Source organism: Fundulus heteroclitus, unplaced genomic scaffold (genome assembly GCF_011125445.2).
Source record: "Fundulus heteroclitus isolate FHET01 unplaced genomic scaffold, MU-UCD_Fhet_4.1 scaffold_244, whole genome shotgun sequence".
In the NCBI taxonomy this organism is placed as follows: domain Eukaryota; kingdom Metazoa; phylum Chordata; class Actinopteri; order Cyprinodontiformes; family Fundulidae; genus Fundulus; species Fundulus heteroclitus.
In genome coordinates, this window is record NW_023396655.1 from 504 (window position 1) to 24085 (window position 23582).

General features: G+C 39.2%; 2 protein-coding genes across 2 annotated transcripts; one reads left to right on the forward strand and one right to left on the reverse strand.

Annotated features, from left to right (window-relative positions):
* Window positions 1-544: 544 nt before the first annotated feature.
* LOC105923807 (oocyte zinc finger protein XlCOF6) lies at window positions 545-7639 on the forward strand. The gene has a single exon (XM_021314999.2). It carries the CDS (start codon window positions 548-550, stop codon window positions 2813-2815), a length of 2268 nt encoding a protein of 755 aa, XP_021170674.2. The 5' UTR covers window positions 545-547; the 3' UTR covers window positions 2816-7639.
* A 1483-nt stretch (window positions 7640-9122) lies between these two features.
* On the reverse strand, window positions 9123-12770 carry LOC105923806 (the record flags this gene model as incomplete). Its single annotated transcript, XM_012859740.3, is given in 9 exon segments — window positions 9123-9576; window positions 9658-9906; window positions 9987-10235; window positions 10319-10494; window positions 10606-10901; window positions 10985-11159; window positions 11254-11428; window positions 11631-12203; window positions 12603-12770. Coding segments are annotated over 8 exon segments (2115 nt in total). The 5' UTR covers window positions 12189-12203; window positions 12603-12770.
* Between the last annotated feature and the right edge of the window lie 10812 nt (window positions 12771-23582).

Genomic DNA, 23582 nt, shown 5'->3' on the forward strand with positions numbered 1-23582 from the left:
CCGGCACTGGTGAAAAGTGATGTGTTCAATGGGAGGAGGAGGAGGAGGAGGAGGAGGGACAGAGGAGGTGAGGGCAGGATGAGACATGAAGGCATCTGACTGATTCTTTCCATTCGGACCGAAGATTAGGATTAGTCAGTTTTTATAGGCCTAGGGGGTGGACAATAATTCATCATCTATATATATCACAATATACATTACATTCTATTATTACAGCATTTGTCACTGAGTGACCTTCCGGGTTTTATGCATTTTATTATTTTTTTCTGAGGCTTTTGTTTTGTTTATATCAACATTCTAATTATATCGTATTGGCCCAAATTGAGAAATCTGTGATATAAATTTTGGCTATATCGTACACCCCACCTGCAGTTCTCAGAGAGGTCTGATTGTTTTTTTTTTTTCATTCCTTTTTCTGAATACATAATGTATTGACTACTCAAGATGGAAGGGTCATTTCACCTAGTGAAACAAAAAGTGTTTCTAATTAAGTATTCTAAATTTTACCATGGTTGTAAAATTGTCAAAATATACCTGTTTATAATGGATGTATTGCATTTCAGTGTTGCCATCAGATTTTAAAGAAGAGGTCCCTGAGGAACAGAATCCTGATGTGGACCAGAAGGAGCTGGAGCTACTCCACATAAAGGAGGAAAGTGAAAGAATCTGGGCCAACCAGGATGGAGAGCAACTGAGTCGGAAGGAGGGAACTGAGGATACAAAATTTCCATTAACTGCTGTTCATATGAGGAATGAAGAGGTTGGAGAGAAACCTCTATTCTCTTACTTTCATCAACAGAAAACAGAAGTCAGAGATTTTCCAGCCAGCACTTCAGCAGACTATATAAAAGAGAAAAGTAAAGAAGATGACTCAAATGTAGATTCAATGTATCTAAAGACAAACATAACAATCCACACCAGAAAGAAATCCCTTGGTTGTGATGCATATGGTAACAGATGTTCCTCAAAGTCAGATTTAAATATTCGTTTAAGAAACGACACAGGAGAGAAATCATTTGGTTGTGATGCATGTGGCAGAAAATTTTCCAGGAAGTCAAATTTAAAAACTCATATGAAAATCCACACAGGTGAGAAACCCTTTTGCTGTGTCACATGTGGTAAAAGATGGTCCTCAAAGTCTGACTTAAATATTCACGCGAGAATCCACACGGGGGAGAAACCGTTTTGTTGTGAGGCATGCGGGAGAAGATTTTCAAGGAAGTCAAATTTAAAAACTCATGCGAAAATCCACACAGGAGAGAAACCCTTTGGCTGTGTTGCATGTGGTAAAAACTATTCCTCAAAGTCAGCCTTTACTAGTCATATGAGCATTCACACAGGAGATAAACCGTTTGTTTGTGATGCATGTGGGAAAAGATTCCCCTTGAAGACAGAACTAATTAGACACGTTAAAATCCATACAGGAGAGAAACCTTTTAGTTGTGATGATTGTGGTAAGAAGTATTCATCAAAGTCAGCACTAAATGGTCATATGAAAATTCACACAGCAGATAAACCTTTTGGTTGTGATGCTTGTGGAAAAAGGTTTTTCAGGCAGTTAAATTTAGACTTACACATGAGAACCCACACAGGAGAGAAACCTTTTAGCTGTGGTGATTGTGGGAAAAGATTTTCCAGAAAGCTAAATTTGAGCTTACATATGAGAACCCACACAGGAGAGAAACCATTTGGATGTGATACATGTGGGAAAAGATGTTCAGATAGGTCACAGCTAAAAAGACATATTAGAATCCACTCAGGAGAGAAACCCTTTAGTTGTGATGCATGTGGTAAAGGATATATCTCAAAGTCATACTTAAATGATCACATGAGAACACATTTGGGAGAGAAACCATTTGGATGTGATGTATGTGGAAAAAGATGTTCTGATAGGTCACAGCTCAAACGACACATGAGAATTCATACGGGAGAGAAACCCTTTGTTTGTGATGCATGTGGGAAACGATTTTCGTTAAGGTCCAGTTTAAAAGGACACACAAGAATTCACACAGGAGACAAACCGTTTGGTTGTGACGCATGTGGGAAGAGATGTTCCTCAAAGTGGGAAGTCATCAAACACATTAGAATCCACACAGGAGAGAAACCTTTTAGTTGTGGCGATTGTGGAAAAAGATTTTCCAGGAAGTTAAGTTTAAATGTACACATGAGAACCCATACAGGAGAGAAACCTTTTTGTTGTGATGCTTGTGGAAGAAGATTTGCCCTCAATTCTCGTTTAAAAACACACATGAAAATCCATACAGGAGATAAACCCTTTGGTTGTGATGGATGTGGGAAAAGATTTTCCAGTGAGCCACGTTTAAATAGACACATGAGAATCCACACAGGAGAAAAACCTTTTGGTTGTGATGCATGTAGTAAAAGATTTATTGACAAATCAGACTTAAATAGACACACAAGAATCCATACAGGAGAGAAACCTTTTGGTTGCGACGCTTGTGGCAAACGATTTATTGACAAGTCATACTTAAATATACACATGAGAATCCACACAGGTAAGAAACCTTTTGGTTGTGATGCATGTGGGAGAAGATTTTCCTGGATGTCACAATTAAAAAGACACATGAGAAACCACACGGGAGAAAAACTTTTTGGTTGTGATTCATGTGGTAAAAGGTTTATTGACCAGTCAGACTTAAATAGACACATGAGAATCCATACAGGAAAGAAACCTTTTGGTTGTGACGCATGTCACAACAACTTAGATTTAAATAGAGACATAATCCACTCAGGAGAGAAACCAATTGGTTGTGATGCATGTGGTAAAAGATTTACCGACACATCAGACTTATAGTGTGTTCCATTTATCCTCTGTAGTCAGAATTCTCCACCTGCGGGTTGGAAAATGTAACTGGAATGGCCCCTAAACCTGATATTACAAGTTGGAAAGTTGGTGAAACAGTAAAGTACTCGACTTCGACATTCATGATTGCTGCTACTCGCAGCAATATTGAGTAAAACCTTATACTTTGACTGTTTGTAGCAGCAGTCTCTTATTTATCTAACATTTAGTTGGGCGTGCAGGTGCTACCCTTTAGTGTTCATCAGTGGGGATGTTTCACCTCTATTTATTTGTACAAAATACTGCCTAGTACAGCGTTATTTTCATTGTTATTTTTTAAACAACATTGCGAGTCCATGTTTTTCCTACTGACCGACAGAGGGAAACTGGAATGCAAAATTGCGGAGATGACGTAATCTGTGATTTGTGAGTTCGGACCTCCCAGGTAAAAGGAATGCAGTATTAAATACATGTGAGAATCCACACAGGAGAGACACAATTTGGTTGTGATGCTTGTGGAAAAAGGATGTTTTTTTTAAAGTCAGACTCTAGAAGAGACACAAGAATTCACATGAGAGATACGTTTTGGTTGAGATGCTTAGGAAAAACAACAGCCGATCCATACAATGATGTGAAAAGATAATGTAATATGTATGATTGTACTAGCAATATCCAGAGTAGTAAAGGATATGAGAGTTGGAGGATATGAGAGACAATGTTAATGATTTGTGATCTGATCAGAACTTTTAATGAGTTTTATTCAAAGCAGCAGAGATTATGAAGTCTAACAGCAGTTGGGATGAAGGACTTGTGGATGGGCTCCTTCTGTCGCTGAAAGAGCTCTCCAGTGCCATGTGCATAGTGATGTAATCAGGGCTCTGACTAGTAAATGTTTTGAGATTTAAACTCTACTCTTAGCAATATGTAACCCATGTACGGACCTCAGAATCGGAGTAAAAATAATTTTTGCACTTTGTTTTTGTAAGGACTGTAGCAGTAGCATTTTGAATATGTTGTAGTTGTCTTATTGATTTGTCTTATTTATTTGTTTAGAAAGTCCTGTAAAAACAGCATTATAATTGTCTTGTCGTCTAAATCTGCCAATATTTTTTATGTGATAATTTTCAGTTTTAATGATAAGTTTAATGAGGTTGTTGAGATTTAGGTCAGGGTCCATGATCATGCCAATATTTCTGCCTCCATCAGATCTCTTTAAACCAATGGACTGAAGGTGGGCACCGACTTGTACGGTGCGGTTTTGCCCCAAAAATCCAAACTTCAGTTTTCTTTATTTAGCTGAAGAAATGTTTTGGCATATCTGGGTGTTAATCTGTTCAATCAATGAGTGATTGTACCGGACAGTAGTCCCCTTGTAAAAGACTGATATATAGTGGTGTGTCATCAGCATAATTGTTATAGTGTTTTTTTGTATTTTGTTGTTGTAGCAGTAGCATTTTGAATATGTTAATGCTTTATTGATTTGTTTTGAAAGTCCTGTAAAAACAGTGTTACAGCGTTACAGTATTCTTGTCGGGACATCAGCCATCTAATTCTGGCAATAAACGTGATAATTTGCTGTCTTAATGATAAGTCTAATGTTATTGTTGAGATTCAGGTCAGGGTCCATGATCATGCCAATCATGGAACCTTGGGAAACTCCACAAATTATTTTATTGAGCTTAGATCTGTGGTTACCTATGGACACAAAAATGTTCTATGATGAAAAAATTATTTAAGCCAGCAGAGCAATGTGTCAGATCTACCAACAAAACTTTCTAGTCAAGATAGTAAAATGTTGTGATCAACCATGTTTAATGTGATACTAAGATCGAGCTAAACTAGAATTAAGATTTTATTGCAATCAGTATTAATTCAGAGGTCATTGAAAACTCTCAAAAGAGCAGTTTCTGTGATATTGACAAAAACCTGATTGATAAACATCAAAACTATTGTTCAAGTCCAAAAACTTGTGTAATTGTGGACAAGCTATTTTTCTGTTATTTTCCCCAAGAATGGCAAATTTTATACTGGTCAATAATTACTGAGTATTGATGAATCCAGGTTATTATTCTTACAGACTGGTTTGATTACTGCAGTCTTAAGGGCCTGTAGGAAGGCTCCAGAAGAAAACAACCTATTATTTGTTGATGGTCAGGAGCCAAAATATCCATCACTTTTAGGAATAAACTGGTTGGTAGAGTATCTAAGCAACAGGAAGAGAATTTCATATGATTGCCTTCCAGAAAACCTCAGCCTCCTCAGCAGATGGGAGTCTTCTCTGACCCTTCTTGTGAAGCACATTAGTGTTGTAACTCCAGTCCAGTTTATTATTAAGGTGAACACCCAGGTACTTGTACGAGTCCACTATCTCAACATCAGTTCCCTAGAGGTTAATTGGTGAGGTGGTTCTGCTGGCACCAGGGTAAAAAGCTCTGTATCCACTCTGTACTCTGAGTCATCATCATCTCTGATGCAACCTACTATGGCAGAGTCATCAGAGAACTTCTGAAGGTAGCCGCCTGTTGAGCAGGTGGAGAAGTCTGCAGTGAAGAGAGTGAGCAGAAATGGTGCCAGCATCGTTCGCTCCGTTGTTCCCATACTTCAGATCAACCTGTCAGAGATATGGTCCCATGTCCTAACATACTGTGGTCAACCAGTGAGATTATCCAGTATCCACTGGGACAGGTGGTGGTCCACTCCTGACCTCTCCAGCTGGTCCTTCAGGAGTTCTGTTTGAATGGTGTTGAATGCGCTGGAGGGATCAAAGAACATGATCCTCATGGTGCACTCAGGTTTTTCCAGGTGGGCCAGAGCTTGGTGTAGCAAGTAGATGATGACATCATCCAACCTGATGCCAAGCTGGTAGACAAACTCCAGTGAATCCAATGAAGACCTTATCAGGGTGCAATGATGGTTGACAATTAACCTCTTGAGGGTCTTCATCCAGTGTCATGTTAGCACTGCAGGCCTGTAGCTGTTGAGGTCTTTGGGGTCTGGGGTCTTAGGCGCTGGTATCAATCAGGAGGTCTTCCACAGCTGTTTTTGTTTCCCCTGTGTCAGACTGATATCAAAGATGTGTCCCATGATAGCACACAGCTGATCTGTGCTGTACCTCAGGAATCTGGAGCTGATGCCGTCCGAACCTACAGCCTTCCTCACTTTTCGCAGTATGTTCACAGTATGTTCCTCAATCAGAGTGTTAAGAAAAAAAAACACCAGGGTGGTGGAGGGTGGCTGATTGATGGTTGATGATTAAGTCATCTGAATGGAGGGTGGTGCTGATTGCTGAGAGATGTGCAGTTCCGGGCAGAAGAGTAGGCAGTCATCAAAGGATGAGGGTGCTTGCAGCATGTTCAGGGAGGGCTTACTACAGAATTTGCTCAGTTAGCCAAGTCTTGGTTTGCATCGGTAAGCCGACCTTACTATACTTGCGCTGATACTTGCTCCTCCACTTTGTTTATGAGGGATCTTAGGTTTCCCATGATGATGGATGGAAACAAGGGTGTATATATTTTCCTCCAGGTATGTTGACTTTTCCACACCGGTCTCCCACAACCGTTTCTCCTTATCTTCCATGGGATATCTGGGCTAGCTGCTGCTGCTGTGGCTGGATTGTTAGCCTTGGCGAATTCTAGCTGCTGATCCCTGGTATAAACTGCATGTTGCCATCTGTTTTGTCCAAAAACAAATACAGTATATAAAAACAATGAGCAACAACATTGACCAGAAAACATTTGGTTCTGTCACTCAAAAATGCAAAAAGACAGCGACATACATACAGTACTAGAAGAAGATTAAAAAAAAAGTATTAAAACAAATTAATAGAAATACAGAGCCACTGGCCCAAGCTACGGCTCTTGCTGTGCTCCTCGTCATGGTTCCTGGAAGTTCTGTTCTGATGTACCGCATTATCAAACTTAAACACAGATATCATATTCCACAAAGGGAAAAACCCTTTTGCTGTGATGCATGTGGTAAAAGATGTTCCCTCCAGTCACATTTGAAAAAACACATGAGAATCCACGCATCAGACAAACTGTGTAGTTGAGGAGGTTGTGATGAAAGATTTAACAAATATTCTATATCAAACTAAAGTATAATGAACACAGGAGAAGAGCTCGTTCGTTGATGCTTGTGATAAATGTTTTTCCCTTGATGTAACTTTAGACAAAAAAAGCACAACATGTTATTTAGACATAAATATCTGCAAACTTGGGGCTTAAATGCTGGGGCTTGTAATGGAAAAGGGGCTCTTGAGGTTTTTTGTGGTGTGGCAACATTTTTCAATTGTCCCTCTCTGTTCTGCTTTGGCAAACTCCTTTCATTTCTCCCCATCGAGCTGCCGCCGACATATGGCTGATCACGCTGATATCAGTGAATAGCAGTCTTTTCAGGTCACAATGTAGCCCTCTTCTGCACTGTTCAGCCCTGCTTCCAAGCAGGGCCAACAAAGTAGACACCAGGTCGGAAAAAAACAGTAATGGAAATGCCGGCTAAACGGGCAGAGTGGGGTGGAGTTGACCAAAGTGGAGCAAGAGGAAAAAGGGTCTTTAGTGATTATGGTGGGGTACATATGAGCTCACTTTTTTTTAATCTTCTCTCAAAACACATTTTTCTCTTTGGTTTTTTACCCAGTTGGAGATTTTGGCTTTTTAGGTTTTATTCCTTGTTTTTATGTATCTGCTCTTTACCTGACTTTTATTGTACTTTTACCCTAACCCTTGCTCTCTGTTTTATTCTGCTATGTTCTGAATTATTTGCTTTTAGAAACTGTAAAACTCTTTGGCCAACTGAGTTGTATCTTGAAGTGCTTTATTAATAAAGTTGTTGAATTGAGTTATTTCTGTTTTACCTATGAATGAGTCAATTTTCATCTTGATTTGTCTTGTATAAAGATTAGAAAATCTAAATCAGTGGAAATCCTTTAAATAGTTTAACCTCTTCTATTAACCTTTACTTGCTACGAGACATTAACATCTTATGTATTATCCTTACCTTAACATTAGATGAGCATGTATTTTTAATTCAATAGAAAAGTCTTTTTGTCCCTTTTTGACATCAGCATTGGAGAGGTCAACGATCAGAGAAAAATGTTACATCTGCAGCAACGTGACAATAGATCTTAATGTCCTCCAGCAGCCTGAGCTTAAAGCAGCAGAACTACAGAAATAGCTCAGGTTAACCTAAGCCACTCTTACTAGCAACACAAATATACACAATTCTCATATATATATATATATATATATATATATATATATATATATATATATATATATATATATATATATATATATATATATAAATAAATATATATAAATAAATAAAGGTGCGGGGATCAAAACCCACCTTGGACATCAGTTTTATTTTTTTCCTTTTTAATTGTAATGTTGATGGAACGAATGAGAACATTGCCATTAGTGCATTTATGGCACTCTATATTATATAAGTAATATAATAATAATAATGATTATATATCTAATATAATGAATGGAGAAATGTCTTAAAGAACACTTTTTCACTCAAACTGTATAATACCAAACCAATATCAGAAAGCAACACAAAGCGAATAATTTAAACCCAAACCAACCAAACACAGCACACAAAATTAAAATAAACACAAAAAATGTTAAGGTGCAAACATAAGGTACATTAATACTGAGATTATTTTTTAATCTTTCTGGATCTCAGTACATGTGCAACTGGAGTGCATCTTGCAAGTCTCTTTCTTAAGATAAGATAAGATAGGCTTTATTGATCTCACATTGGAGAAATTCACTTGCCACATCGGCTCATTAGTCAATAATCAGAAGAAGGTGCAAAATTAGGAAAGGTGCATCAGTTATATAGTGTATCTTCATGTATACAGTGGATCAAAGAAAAAGAGAAAAATAAGAATAAAAATACAAAAAGAAATAGGAATGGGCAGATGATGTCTTATTTACATTCATGGTACTATACACATATATATGTATTGACATATATTCAGGTGGTGATAGCAGCAGAAGTTATTTCCTTCAGGGTTATTGCACGGATTATAGCACAGTGTACTAAATAGAATATTGCACATTAGTCTTATGTTAATCTGTGTCAGGTCTAAGCACCTAGAACATCATACAACAAAGGAAAGAAAGACAAAGAGTTTGGTTTTGCTCGCGAGGAGAGTAGGAAGAGACCGTTGGAGTTACAGTCTCCAACCCACTCTGACGGTCTCAGCGTTCTCCTCGATTTTATTAAGTTTGGGGCGTTTCCCTAGTTACAGTACTGAGGCTGTACTAAAGGGTGGGGGAAACAAGATTGTTGACAACTGAGGCTGTAGACTAAGATACACAGCTGAGCAATCACGTTCAGTCAGCACATAATCTTGTAGCTGAGTCTTCTTGTTTCAGGAAGGAGAAGAAACAGAGTGTCTTCTGTTTCTTCTCACAGACATGATTAAGCTATCATGTGACCAATATGATTATATCAGAAGCTTACATTACTACATCATAAGATAAATCGGTTAATGAAGTATAACGTTTATCCCAACAATCTGTATGTTAACATCGGTGAGATGCTCTTTTTCTTTTCTTCTTTTGTACTTGTGGGGCATATGAAGGGTCGTTGTGAGAAGTGCAATCAGGGCTGGACTCGGTGGATTGGCTTGATCCTGATTGGGATCCAGTGGCCTGGCTGGAGGAAGACCCGGAGCTGGATGATGATGAGGACCGTGTACATGCAGGACGAGGAGCAGGCGAGCTGGATGCAGCATCCTCAAGCACAAGGTGTGGGAGTTTCTGAAATATAAAAACAACACATTTGTTACATGTGAATCGTTCTGTATGGCAGACACTTACTGCAAATAACATAAGACATACCTTCTTCTGAGATCTGTTCCCCTGGTCATCCGACTCACATGATGACTCTGACAAGGTGAGGAGAGGAGGTTCATCAGTGCCACGTCCCATCATATGTGATGGCTTGATTGCTAGCTCGAAATCCTCACGGATCTGAGCTAGCTGTAATGCTGAGAGGTGGAGGGCGTGGTGTTTGTCCGCTGACCGTGTGCCATGACACACGGTCTTCGAAATGTTGGACCAGGTACTTGGGGACAGAATATTTCTTGCCTTGAAAAATAGAGAAGGCTGTTCAATATTACGCTTTTTATTTTAGGTTTATTACATGGAAAGGTGATATAATTACTTACGTATGTCGCTGTTGATGTCAGGAAATCGTTGAACGTGGGGCACCCGGGCAACCCCATGTCCCGCCAGGCGGCTTGCATCGGCACAATTAGTTTTTCTATCTTTGTGAAGTTCTCTGTGAAGAGAAGAAGGTCTGTGGGTGGGTTCAATTTCTCCCTGACGAGCACCCACTGCTCCACCCACGAGAACTCCTCTGGAGTTAAGTAGAGCTGCGCCGGCCCGAACGCCTGATTGGTTTTGTGCTTCTTCACCTGTAGTGCAAAGCAGAGGGCGTGTTAACGGACAAATGGGACAAGGTAGAAAGTGTTTGTAATCTCAATATCAGTAGACTTACATTGATCACAAAGCCCACGTCCCCGACTGTGGCCTCCTTCTGGGCCTCGTCGACCTCTGAGACGGTCATGTTCTTGAGAAAACTGGTCCGGTGTCCATAGAGGCTTGCTATATACACGCTGAGGTACCCGAAGAAGCTCCTGCGGGTCTCCGGTTTGGGGTCCTCAGCCAGTTCATCTGAAAAGAAAAATGAAAGGGTTAGAACATTCATGGGCATGCACAGAGGCTCCTGGATGTCAGTAACTCAGGTAAGTAATTTATCATAGTACAAATTTAAATAAGTCTGACCAAGAAGTTCAGGGATGCGCCTCCTGGCCCGGACCTTGCAGAGGTGGAGTTGGTCCTTGGGGATGGCTCTGCTCAACTTCCTCTTCTTGATCTGTATCTGACGGATGACCACAGCTGAGGCGAGGTTTGAAATGCACTCTGAGATGGCACGAAGCACGGTGAACACGGCTGTTTTAGGAACCCTGGATGAGGAGGGAGGGTTGTCCCTGAAGTAGGTCAGGAACTGGGACACATTGACCAGGTAGGCTTTCACCGTGTTCTCAGCCTTGCTCTCGTTTAGCAGATGTTCTGGCCACCTGCGCAGAAAAAAAAAAAGAATAGGAAGCATTTCACACAGGGACACTTTATATTAACTAAAATGCATTAGAGAGATGCTTACTGGTATATCCTGGAAATATTCGGAAGGAAGGTCCAATTTGGGAGGATTGTCCGCCCTTCTGTGATAAACGAGAGGAACATCATGATGCGACCCACTTTGGATTTTTGATTTTCTATTTTTTTCTTCAGCCCACGGGTGCCTTTGAGGTGCTGCCAATAATCTGTGATGTATTCCACTGAAAAAAAAAAAAAAAAAAAAAAAAAAGTTTCACAATGAAGTTGTATGCTGTATAAAAATAGAAAAACACAGCAAGCAGTGACATTACTTACAGATGCTTGGTGGGAATTTGGGGTACTCTTTGGACAAATAGAGGGTGGTGCGTCTTTCCTCCTTCGATTTAGATCGCCTGCCGCGCTCTGGTTCTTCATCAGAAGAGGAAGCTTCATCCTCCAGCGCATCAAGGTCCACACTGGGAACCGGGCCTGTGGATCTCTTTTGGAGGGCCTGTTAAAGGTTTAACATTAAGGTTTAGCGTTCTGCCCCAGGAGAAGCCTCATCTGGGTACCGATGTGCACGAATGTCCTTCAGGTCTCTGGTTCTCCCTGGTTCCTACAGTACACCGTGGGTCTGGAGGAACCAGGGAGAACCAGAGACCTGAACGGACATTTTGGTAAGTAATTCAATATAATAAACTTTTTTTAAATACCTCCTCCAGTCGTTTGATCGCCTTCTTTGCCCTTTCGGCCCATCTGTACCGGCACAGCAATTTCTTTCTGAGTTCCCCCAAGTCTGTTGTTAGCTGAAGGTTCTTTGCCTGAAGCCCTTGGCACCGGGTGCAGGATGAAGGGGATGGATCTTCAGGAAGACGTTCAAATGTGGGACGATGCTGATTTGCTTCCTCAGTTGCTTCTGGGTTTATGTCTAAGCGTGAGACCATTGGAGGGCTTGGGTTTGTCGCCCTCAAAGCTCGCAGCATCTGCATGGTGACCTGGTACTTCAAATCATTTATCATCTGGGCCGTCCGCTCAGCCTCCACCTCAGGGTGAGCTTGATCAATATGCCTGTCCAGCCTAGTGCTTACATAACCGCAGCCATCCACTGGACAGGGCATCTTTCTAATATTGATCCTCCCATTACAGTACTTCATCAATATTTTTCGCTCTTCTATGTTTTTCAAGCCATGATTGTTTTTCAGGTGCTTGCCTATGTAGGTATATTCAGCAGGGCAGAGTGGGCAGCAGAGATTTTGCTTGGGGGGCGTCATGTTGAGGATGTGAATCTGAAACATAAGATATGATAACATGAGTTTTATTATTATCTCAAACCCAGGAACAGAGCCCCCTTTCCCCGCATAAACTTCAATGGAGCAGCCCCTGGGTCTCCTGACCACCAGGGTCCAGGAAACACGGGGGAACAATGGAGTCGCGGTGTAGATAGAAAAGCTGCACGTGGTCCCTTGTTTTTCTGGTGACTCGCTGTGAGTGTGTGGCGGATAGCATGCCACGAGGTGGTTTATACAATGTAACTAAAACAACAAATAACAGCCCGAGGTTGTTTATTCAACAGGGTTCTACACGGGTTACTACACAGCGTATTACATAGAATTGCACACTAGTGAAAAGGACAAAGACTAATAAGAGCTTCACACTCAAAGTTAACTAGATTAAAAACAACTTACCGTTCAAATGATTGAAAGGTGTGGGGGGGGGGGGAGTCCGCACTGATCCTGGTTCACTCGAGGGAAAACACGTGGCAGCTGCTCGTAGTGGAATGAGTGAAAACAAGTCCGCTCTGCTCCTCGGCCAGTCGTTAAATAACACGTCCGGTGTAGGTACCAGATCGACTCAGGGTCCTGCGCCTTCTGATGACGTCACTATACATGATTGGTTTAACCATAGACATCATATACGTAGACGCCCCATTGTATGCTGCGGGCTGCTGGGCTGACGTGCCTACAGGGCGGCCATCTTGGGTCAGACCACAGATCAGACATCTGCTGTCAAAATGAATAGGAGGCAGCTCAGATTTAATTTTAATCATATGTTCACAATGCTGGTGACCTTTCAGACAGATTACACATATTTATTCAGAACAAAAACAACTTAAACTGAAGTCTAAGGGGATGATATATATACTCACAGTTATATATTTTCAGTTACATATCAATATAATAAACACAAATTATACACACATCTCTCTCTCTGTATCTATACATATATATTATATCTATCTATCTATCTATCTATCTATCTATCTATCTATCTATCTATCTATCTATCTATCTATCTATCTATCTATCTATATATATATATATATATATATATATATATATATATATATATATATATATATATATATATATATATATATATATATCCTCAGTCAGATCTTTTAGAAATCAGGGTGTTTAATGTACTTTTCTCCGATTCCATCGGTATGAGGATGATCTATCATAAAATCTTACTTGTGGAAGGTAATTCCCCGGGATCTGGTTTGTAATGCCCTTTTATTTCCGCACCCATAAGCCGAGCAAAAGTCGGGCATCCTGGGACGGAGCTCTGGAAGTTTGCTGACTGTCAATATAAGATCGAAATTATTTATTAAGTTAGACAATCAATCTTTTAATTAAATCAATTGGTCCCATGTAGCCCCTAAAGGGGTGACGTTTTCAGTCAGCTAATTTATCTGGAAATCGGGTGAGAATTCACCGGATTCAGAGTGTCTGAAAACATAAAGAACATTTTCCTGAACTGACTTATTCTCTCTGACTGCAGCTTGGTCTGACCTAAGATGGCCGCTCTGTCGGCACGGTGTAGGTTTTATTCGAGAGCGGGATTGCGGTTTGTAAACGGACAATTTTATGAAGAAATTCGCCATGGTCCCTGCCATAGACATAATATAAGAGTAGACGCGTCGTTGGACGGGTTCTGCCTATGCTGCGATGCGTCAGAGCGTCCGCCATCTTAAATGTGGCAAATCTGCAGTTACTCAGTCACTTAAACAGTATCAGAGGGACTTTAATCTCTGAATATACTTTGTATTCGTAGTATTTTTTTTTTTTGTAATATTACAAGTTTATTTTTGTATCCCTTTAGCTTCATTCTCCTGAATTTATTCTCTTAAAGAATAAAAATATTTAACATAATCTAACCTGGCCCTGTTACTCCAGGAGTGAAATAATTCTGCAAACTCAATATTCTGGAAATGTTCCCCCTTAATTCTCATAATATGATGTTTTTATCATAACATTATCACTTTTGTGTTTGTTAGTTTATTTTTACTTTAGGTCTTTTTTCCCTCATATTATTCATTTTACCTCTTTAATACTCACCCAAAAAGTCTGTTCCTAAAGGTTCACATGTGACACGGTTTTATGAAATAATGAAGACCACAATGTTTAGATTTAACAAATTGATCCTTATATTCATAACACATACACACACAAATATATATATATATATGTGTATGTATGTCACAATTTCATGTGGAATAATATAAAACATGTGATCAGAAAGAACGACATAGTAATATCAGTAGAAAAATGGAGGAATAAACGTTATTGATTTAAAAGTGATGAATGCCGTGATAAAATTAAAATGGCTGCAGACTTTTATTAAAAATAAAAAGAGTTTATGGTTTAGTTTCCCTTCACAACTTTTTTTTTTTTTAAATTGGAGGAAGGAAATTTCTCTTAAGATGTAACTTTGCCACAGAAGCATTCCAAAATAATGTTAAAAGTTTTCATGCCTCGATTAAGTTACTGAAAAATAACCGTAAATTAACAAAATAAAATTGATTTGTAACAAATGGAGACCGCGGGGGCGTAATGTAGTTTGTTTTAGTGTTTTTTGCCATATGATGACGTCATCGGTAAAAATCAATTTTATTTTGCAGGTTTTGCTGTTAAAAGATCGCTAGAGCTCGTATTCACCCCTTTCAACCATTGTCCTGATATCAGCTTAAGAGCTGATCATCACCAGACAATACTTAACAGACAGAGAGTTACTTATGATACATTAAATAACTTTAAACAGTGTATAATTGCACAAAACAGCTCTACGTCGCCATGTCACTGGTGACTAAGAATCCATTACAGAGCTGAGTAAATGCTTATAAGAAATCTAAGTGCCAACTTTTTCTTCAACTGAAAAAAAACAAAACTGAAGTAATAATTTCTGGACCGATAAAGGTGACCGCTAAAACTTCAGCTGCTTCAGCTAGGAACCACTGATCAGGCCTGAAACCTGGGTGTAAAAACTCAGACAAGGATTTTAAGCCAGGTATGCTTGACTCAACATTTAAAAATTGGATCTACAAGGCTCTAACTCTGATATGAAGAGTTTTCAAGAATTGAAGGATAAATTTGGACTTTGTAATCAGGACTTATTTAGATATTTGCAACTCAGAGAATATTATAAGAAAAAAATAAAATGTGACAGGGGTAGCAAACCTAATGCAGTTTTGGAAGCATTGTTGGCAATATATGATTCAAAGACGCAAAAAAAAAATTCTAAATTACATGTTAGCCAAAAACATTCTAGTAAGCATGTTAAAGAGAAATGGGAAAAAGAGATTGGTGTCACACCTGCTGACGAAGAATGGTTTCAGATATGCAAGATTACACAGACTTCTACCTGTTCACCAAGATGGCGAACAAAACGCATAAAATTTCAGTAAACGATAAAAAATGCAACAGGAAGTGAACTCTGTTGTGCAAAACCTGCTGATATATTTGATATATTTCAGTTATTCAAAGGACAAAGTGTCCCTTCTAAATTGGTGATGGAGTGAAATGTTCTGCCAACATGGCTCCTGTTCTCTTGCCGCTGTCTCCTCTCCACATCTGTCCCTGCAGTGATGGAAGTGGAGACAGCTGTCCTCCTCCGGTCGACCACTTCAAGCCTGAGGACTCTTTAAATGTCACACTTTCTGGAAACAGCTCCATTCTAGCAGTCGGTGTGTCTGTTGGGTTATCTGGGTTCTGGTCACTGAGCTATATAATACACTGGAGTGCTGATTTTGCCGAAAAACTGAAGTCACTGGCCGCCATCTTGCTACTCCCTACTCTCACAGAATCCCATAGGATTTGGTTGCAACAAGAAGCAGTTTTCTGTCTGAGTGAAAATATTTCACAGGTAATTCTACAGTCAGTGGATGTACTAACACTATCAACTACTAGGAAATTAGGTGCTGAAATATTTTACATGTTATTCATATTAAATATATGAATAACATTCATATACTTATATATATGTATGTATATATGTATCTATGTATATATGTATACATATATGTAAATATATGTTTTTGTATATTGTTATTTATATATTTATAAACGTTATATATGTAAAATATTTCAGCACATGACTTTCTCAGTACTTGATAGTTTTAGAACATAACAAAAGTATATAGCATTTCACATTTTAAAAGTTTTAAGCCCCCCCTGAACATGAGAAAATCCTCGTTATTCGATGCTGTAGCGCACATATTCCCAACTTCAATTTGGATAAAACATTGTCCGCTTTGTTATCACCCCATTTATAAAGAGCAAACAATTAGCAATACCACAAGTCTGTTGGAGGCAATGTGGTTCGGTGGATGCAAACCATACTCATGTTTTTTGGAGTTGCCTAAAAATTAAACAGTTCTGGAAAATTGTGTATTTGGCATTAAATAACATTTTAAGCTATTCTATACCCATGACATGTAAGACCTTATATTTGTGCAATATAGCTATGGGGTGATAATGGGTGATTGGTACTTGGTTAAAGTACTTTTTACAGCAGCAAAAAAGCAATAACCAGAAAATGGCTTAAGCTCAAACCCCCCACCTATAATCAATGGGTTGATATTGTACAAGAAATATTTATAAAAATGACTTTCACTCTAAGACTCAAAGAAACAGCATTTAAAGGCAAGTGGGACAAATGGATTACCTACAAAGAATATTTGCTACCTCCTTCTGTTGATATTGTTCTTGTATGTTTGTTTTGTAGGACATTGGCCTTGAGTGTGCAGTTTGTATTGAACAAAAAATTATATATATAAAAAAAAAATTCTGTGTTTAAAAAAAGAAAACTGTGAAAACATTGATTAAAAAAAGCACAGAACAGATATGATTTTCAGAAAAGCTTGGTGATCTATCGGAGTGAACATTTGCAGAACGGACTTTCACCAGCACAAATGCTGCTGGGAAGGCATATCCGCTCCAACCTACCAGCACATGAGGACCTGCTGATGCTGAAGGGTGCACATAAAATCAAGGGAGCAAGGGAGAGTATCAGAAACGGCTGCATGATTGGGCTGCAAAACACCTGCCTGTCCTGAAGACCTGCTGCGTCTCAGAGACATTTCTACAGGGACAGGGAGACGACACGTGATATACGATAAATGTGTACAAATGCTCAGGAGTTATGAAGAGAGGAATAAAGAATAAAACATTGCTGGAGTAATTTGTTCACATATTTTCAGAGGGGAACTAGATATTTCTGACAGCTAAAATATTAGGTCCTCCATTGATGGTTCTAAAAACGTCTTTTTCTTTTTTTTTAAAGAGAGGGAATATGTTCTCATTCTTGAGAACAAATATTTATTACAGAACATAGAGAGGAATGTGTAAAGTACTTAAATAACACATTTGCTCGAGCAAAACACAAGGCATTAACAATCACAAATTAGCAACTAGAACTGTCACTAATCCACTGTTGTGTCATGTTTTACATTAGAATCCATGTTTTACCGAAATATTAGGCTGAACTCTCATATTTTCAGCTATTTTTGTGTCCAACGGAACAAGCTTATATCTTTTCCGATCAATAACACAAAATTTTAAATAAACAAAATCTGTTGGGAACAGTGTTTGGTGATGGATTGATATCTGTCTGGTTAAAGTGAACATGGCTCAATGAAGACTTTGATTTTCTCTGCGATAAAGAAAACACTAAACAATGTTAATAATAACACCACAAGACAACCCTTACTATTTTATTTTATTAAGTGTTTTAAAGAAAATGAAGAAAAATAAAGCAAAAATGCAACCTTGACATGCTTATGTTTTGTTTTACCAACAAGTTGATGAGAAATCCTGAGAAGAGATTGACGCCTCTGTTTATTGCAGGACGACCGCTCCAAGATGGCGGCCGTACTTTATGCGCGGCGACAGTCAATGCGCTGATGCCCCGCCTCCCAACCGCGCAGCCGCGTTGATCTCCTCCGGGTTCTTTGTCCTTGTTTTGCTGTGAGGCCAGAATCGGGAGTGTTGGTGAGGCTGAAAGAGAGCAGCAGCTGCTGCAGGTGATGAAGTCTGGAAAGAAGTCCAGCAGCTGGAGGCACAGCGGAGAAACTGGAGGGAAGCAGGAGCTCAAAGAGCGGCAGGACGCAGCAGAGGAGACACCAATGATGGGGGATGTTTTCCAGCCCAGAGTTCTGCTGCACCCATCAGGTTTGGAGATTTCCTTCTTCATGCTAACTGTGTGGATGGAGCTAAAGTTTAGGAGCCGTTTTCAGCAGCTGATGGATTCCTCCTCTTCATCACAACTCGTTGCAGGGTTTCCCCCAGAAAACTGGCTAAGCCTGCTGCTCTGCTTAGGAGGTGCTAACGCTAGCTTAGCATGTAGCATAAGAGGTGCTAATGCTAGCTTTGCGTGTAGCAACCTTCAGCATCAAGTATGGAGGACCAATCCTGACATAATTCAGAATACATACAGAAATAAATCAATGCCTTAATAAAATAAATATTGGGCAAAAAAGTATTTCAAAATATAAAATTGTGCCATTAAATGCAACAAAAATAATAAAGAGATGACATTGAATAATTAATAAATTAATCAGTTTTAAATGTTTCTAGTTCATTATTTTGCTGACATATTTTGCTATAATGCATGTTTTTTTTTATTTAAAACACTAATTTTCAATCATGTTTTTGTTGAATACTGTTCTATCATGTGTATTTATGACATGTTTTTTCCCCTCCACCCTTTTATTCTTATTTATTTACATCCAAATATATTTAAAACATGACTTTCCATCAAAAATATTTTTTTCTAATTATGTTATCATATGTATAACAAACGGTAGATCAGAAGCTGCTTACGTGCTTCTGACAAAACTAAGGGTTTATGGGACGATTTTCTTCTTCTCCTGTTGAGATATATATCCATCTATCCATTTTCTGACCCGCTTAATCCCTCATGGGGTCGCGGGGGTTGCTGGTGCCTATCTCAAGCTTTCACCGGGATATATATATATATATATATATATATATATATATTATTAGGGCTGGGCAAGTTAACGCCTTAATTTCGCGTTAATTCATTAGACTATTAACGGCGATATTTATTTTATCGCGCATTAACGCATGTTGCTCACATGCTTTCAGTCAGTGTCAGTCAGCATGCGCGCTGACTGCAGCGCGCTGTGTCACGGCACGGCAGCACTCTGCTGCTCCCCCTCCCCTCTCGTACATGGCTCAGCGGCGCCAGCCAATCAGCATGCAGGCTCAGCCTGGCCCGCCCACTCAGCTCTCACACAAACTTAACACACAAACAGCTGAGAGAGACCGCAGCAGCGGAAAAACATGAACAGGGGAAGTAGAACCGTTTGGCTTTATTTTAATACCGTAAATGAAATCAAGCTGTATGTTTTGTAAAAAGCCGGTTAATTTCAGTGGAAACACAACAAATTTATCTAAGCACGTGAAAAAACATGAGCAAGAAAACGTCGAGCCACAGAAACGGAGAGAGGAGACGAAACTTCTGTGATTGCCCCGACAGACCCACAGATTGACGTCTCTGACTGAGGCGTTTCAGTCCTCCATGGAACATCCAGGTAGATCAGTGGTCATCTTCAGCAGCAGTTCATGTTAACTTTCAAAGTAGATATTATCTATCATATGTTACTGGAGCCCACACAGAAAATGTAATTAAGACCTTGAAAGAACCCAGTACATATATTAAAAACTGTTATTTAATATAAGATAACATAAGCTAATCCTTTTTTTATCCCACGACGGGGAAATTTATAGGATTAAAGCAACAGGCAGGTGCACACAACACAGACAAAATTACATAAGGTTTGAAATATATAAGAGGTGGATTAGCGAAAAAACACTGAACATAACATTATTATTATTATTATTATTATTATTATTATTATTTAATTGTAATAATAAAATAAAAACCACATAACCCGAAAGGTCAACAGTTTCATGATACAGCAGGTCAAAAAAGGCCATATTTTGGCTGCAGTGCTTGCTGTTCTCTTATGAAGAAAAGATCAACTAGTGCACTAAATTCAATAGATGGATTGAAAATATCCAGTATAAAATAAGTGCTACAAATGTTACAACACTTTTGTTCATATGGCAGCAGAACATTAAAATAAAAGTGCTCTTTACACTACTTTTGAATTCATTCTTGGAGTTTGCGCATATAATGCGATTAATCATGATTAATCGGGCAAATTATGCGATTAATCGCGATTAAAGATTTTAATCGTTGCCCAGCCCTAGTAACAATATTTAATCCAATATATTATTTTTAGATGCAGAAAAAGGTGTTTAATAAAGTTAATTGGACATTTTTATTTGCTACTCAAAATTTGGTTTTGAAACTTTTTTTTTAATTGGTTAAATATATATATATATATAATCAGCTACAAATTGATACATATTCATATAACAAATGTAATACAATGTATTTCTATTTCAAATATATTTATATATCAAATCTAAGTTTATATATCAATGTTTAACTGTCATATTCTACCCAATTTACTCATTATTAAATGATTTTAATAGAATAATTAAATAATATTTCCACAACAGAATGACTTAATGAGTTAGCAGTGATCATTTCTAGGGTGAAACTGTCAGTTCCTGAGGTTCAGTTTTCTCTACACTGCTGATCAAATCTTTTTCTCTAAACTGAATCTTTCCCATGGTTGTAACATTGTAAAGATCTAGTTGTTGATAAAGCATGTAATGTGTTTCAGTGTTGGCTGCAGATGTTAAAGAAGAGGCTCCTGAAGAACAGAGTCCTGAGGGGGAGCAGCAGGAGTCAGAGCCCCTCCACATAAAGGAGGAACAGGAGGAACCCGGGGCCCGTCAGGAAGGAGACCAGCTCCTTGTGAAGGAGGAGACTGATAGCAGGTTTCCATTAACTGCTGCTCCTATCAACAGTAAGGATTGGTTTACTTTGTTTCTGTGTCCTGTGTTGCAGCTAAAGGCCAAAACTCTCTGGATTCATCAGCTTCCTATCAGACAAAATGTCAGCTCAGTCTGACTCTACGTGCTCCCATCCTATTTCTTCAACCTCTGACTAGAGGCTCCAGTTCAGATCTCCTGACTCTCTAGGTCAAGTGTTCATGCTAGAGTCTGCTGGTCTGTGAGGAAACACAAAGCTGCTCCTGCTGCTGGAACAAACTCAGCCAGGATCCCAGTTTCACCGTCAGATATGGAGGCAAAGTAAAACTCATCCGCTTTGGGGGAAATACTAAATAAATCTTCAGATCCCAACCTGAACAGATCCCAGTTTCTGATCAGGTTGATGATTTCATCAGGAACCTCAAAACACTCTGGCACTCCAAGACAGACACTGGGTGAGGAGCTATGAGTTTGTCCTGTAACTTCTGGGTTGGCAGTTTAAACCCCTCTCTCACCGTCTCAGTCTGTTTTAGTGTAGCACTATAAATATCTTTCTTAGTGACACAGAGGCCCCAACAGATCTACTTTCACAGAAGGGAAAAGAAAAAGATGAGGCAACACGTTAAAAGGGAGAAATATGACAGAAATAGAGGAAAAAGACAGTGCAAGATGACATCCATTGAATCTGCTTCTGCACCTGCAGAGAGAGATGTGGAGAGAATATGGAGGAAATACAGCCTCATTAGAATCAGACTTTTTTTTATAGACATTAATTCATCACTGAATTTTTCTCCTCTGAAATTATGTGTTTCAGCAGCAAATATCATACCTGCAAATATTTACCTTTTAAAAAAAAAAAATTCACTTGCCAAAATTCAGCAGCAGAAATTTCCCCTGTAAATGTGTTGAGCTTCAGGTGACTCAGGCCAAAGCAATCAACACCAGATCGAATCAATCAAATTCTGCTAATTTTATCACATCATACACCAGAGCTTTGGGCTGCCGGAGCATGAAGCTTTTACCGGTTTGATCAGTTTCAGTCTCATCTGTTGACATCGTTGTAACATTGTAAAGATCTAGTTGTTGATAATAGGGAGTGCTAATGCTAGCTTAGCATGTAGCACCGTTCAGCATCAAGTTTTTCTTGTCTATCTACATTGGAAAGCTCATCCAAAAACGCTTTTTGGTTTATCTTGTCTAGAAAGAGGGTTGTATATTTTATGGAGGACCAATCCTGCCATAATTACACTGCATGGAAATCTTTGTCTCTAAACTGAATCCCATGGTTGTAACATTGTAAAGATCTAGTTGTTGATAAAGCATGTAATGTGTTTCAGTGTTGGCTGCAGATGTTAAAGAAGAGCCTCCTGAAGAACAGAGTCCTGAGGGGGAGCAGCAGGAGTCAGAGCCCCTCCACATAAAGGAGGAACAGGAGGAACCCGGGGCCTGTCAGGAAGGAGAGCAGCTCCTTGTGAAGGAGGAGACTGATAGCAGGTTTCCATTAACTGCTGCTCCTATCAACAGTAAGGATTGCTTTACTTTGTTTCTATGTCCTGTGTTGCAGCTAAAGGCCAAAACTCTCTGGATTCATTAGATTAGCTTCCTATCAAAGTATCGGTTCCGTCCGACTCTACATGCTCTGATTCAGTTTCTTCAAAACATGTCGGCTCTGACTAGAAGGTCCAGTGACACAACGCAGTGAGACAATACTAACAAAGACTGTCAAAAAACTGTGTGCTTCTGCACTCAATCAGCACACTTGTCATGTGATTACCTGTGATTGCATCTATAGATTCACAATGCCTCCTACTGTGGTCTTCCGGTATTACATCAAAACAAAGTAACACACCAGCCCCTAATTGTACATGGCAACGAGCATTACAGTGAACGTTAAGCTACATTACAGAGCCATAACATAAATTAAACAAATGTCATAAAAAATACCCAATGAATTTGTGACGGTCATCATAACCGATTCTAAGTTTCTTGTAACTGGCATCACTTGGTGACAGGTCTTTCTAAGATGTTAGTCTTCGTCTGGAGTCTCACTGATTGTACTAGTTCTTCTTAGTTGGGAAAAGTTTTCATCACTCCACCAAGAAGCTTTGCTCCTCGTAGAACAGCAGGATCCATCACAACAATGTCACCAGGATCAACATTTCTTCTCTTGTAGTTCAAATTCAAGAAGAGGAGGTACTCCTGTACCAATCTTTTCCAAAAAGGGTCTACAAGGTTTTTTCCCCCCCTATCTCCTTTTTACACACACGTCACCCTTGTTTAATAATTGAGGTACTAAGCCTGGTTTTCCTTTCATCAGGATAATATGATTAGGTGTGAGGGGTTCCAGATCAGTGGGATCATCTGAGATCTTAGTAAGTGGTTGACCATTTCATATAGCAGCTTCAACCTCACACAATGATGAGTCCATCGTTGTCAAGCGCCTGAAGATGTAACATAGATGTGAGAACTTTCCTCACCATCTGAATTACACGCGTCCAAATGCCACCATGATGTGAG

Excerpts from the sequence above, each read along its gene's own strand:
- LOC105923807 (XM_021314999.2), top strand. The coding sequence starts at position 548 with ATGTATTGCATTTCAGTGTTGCCATCAGATTTTAAAGAAGAGGTCCCT.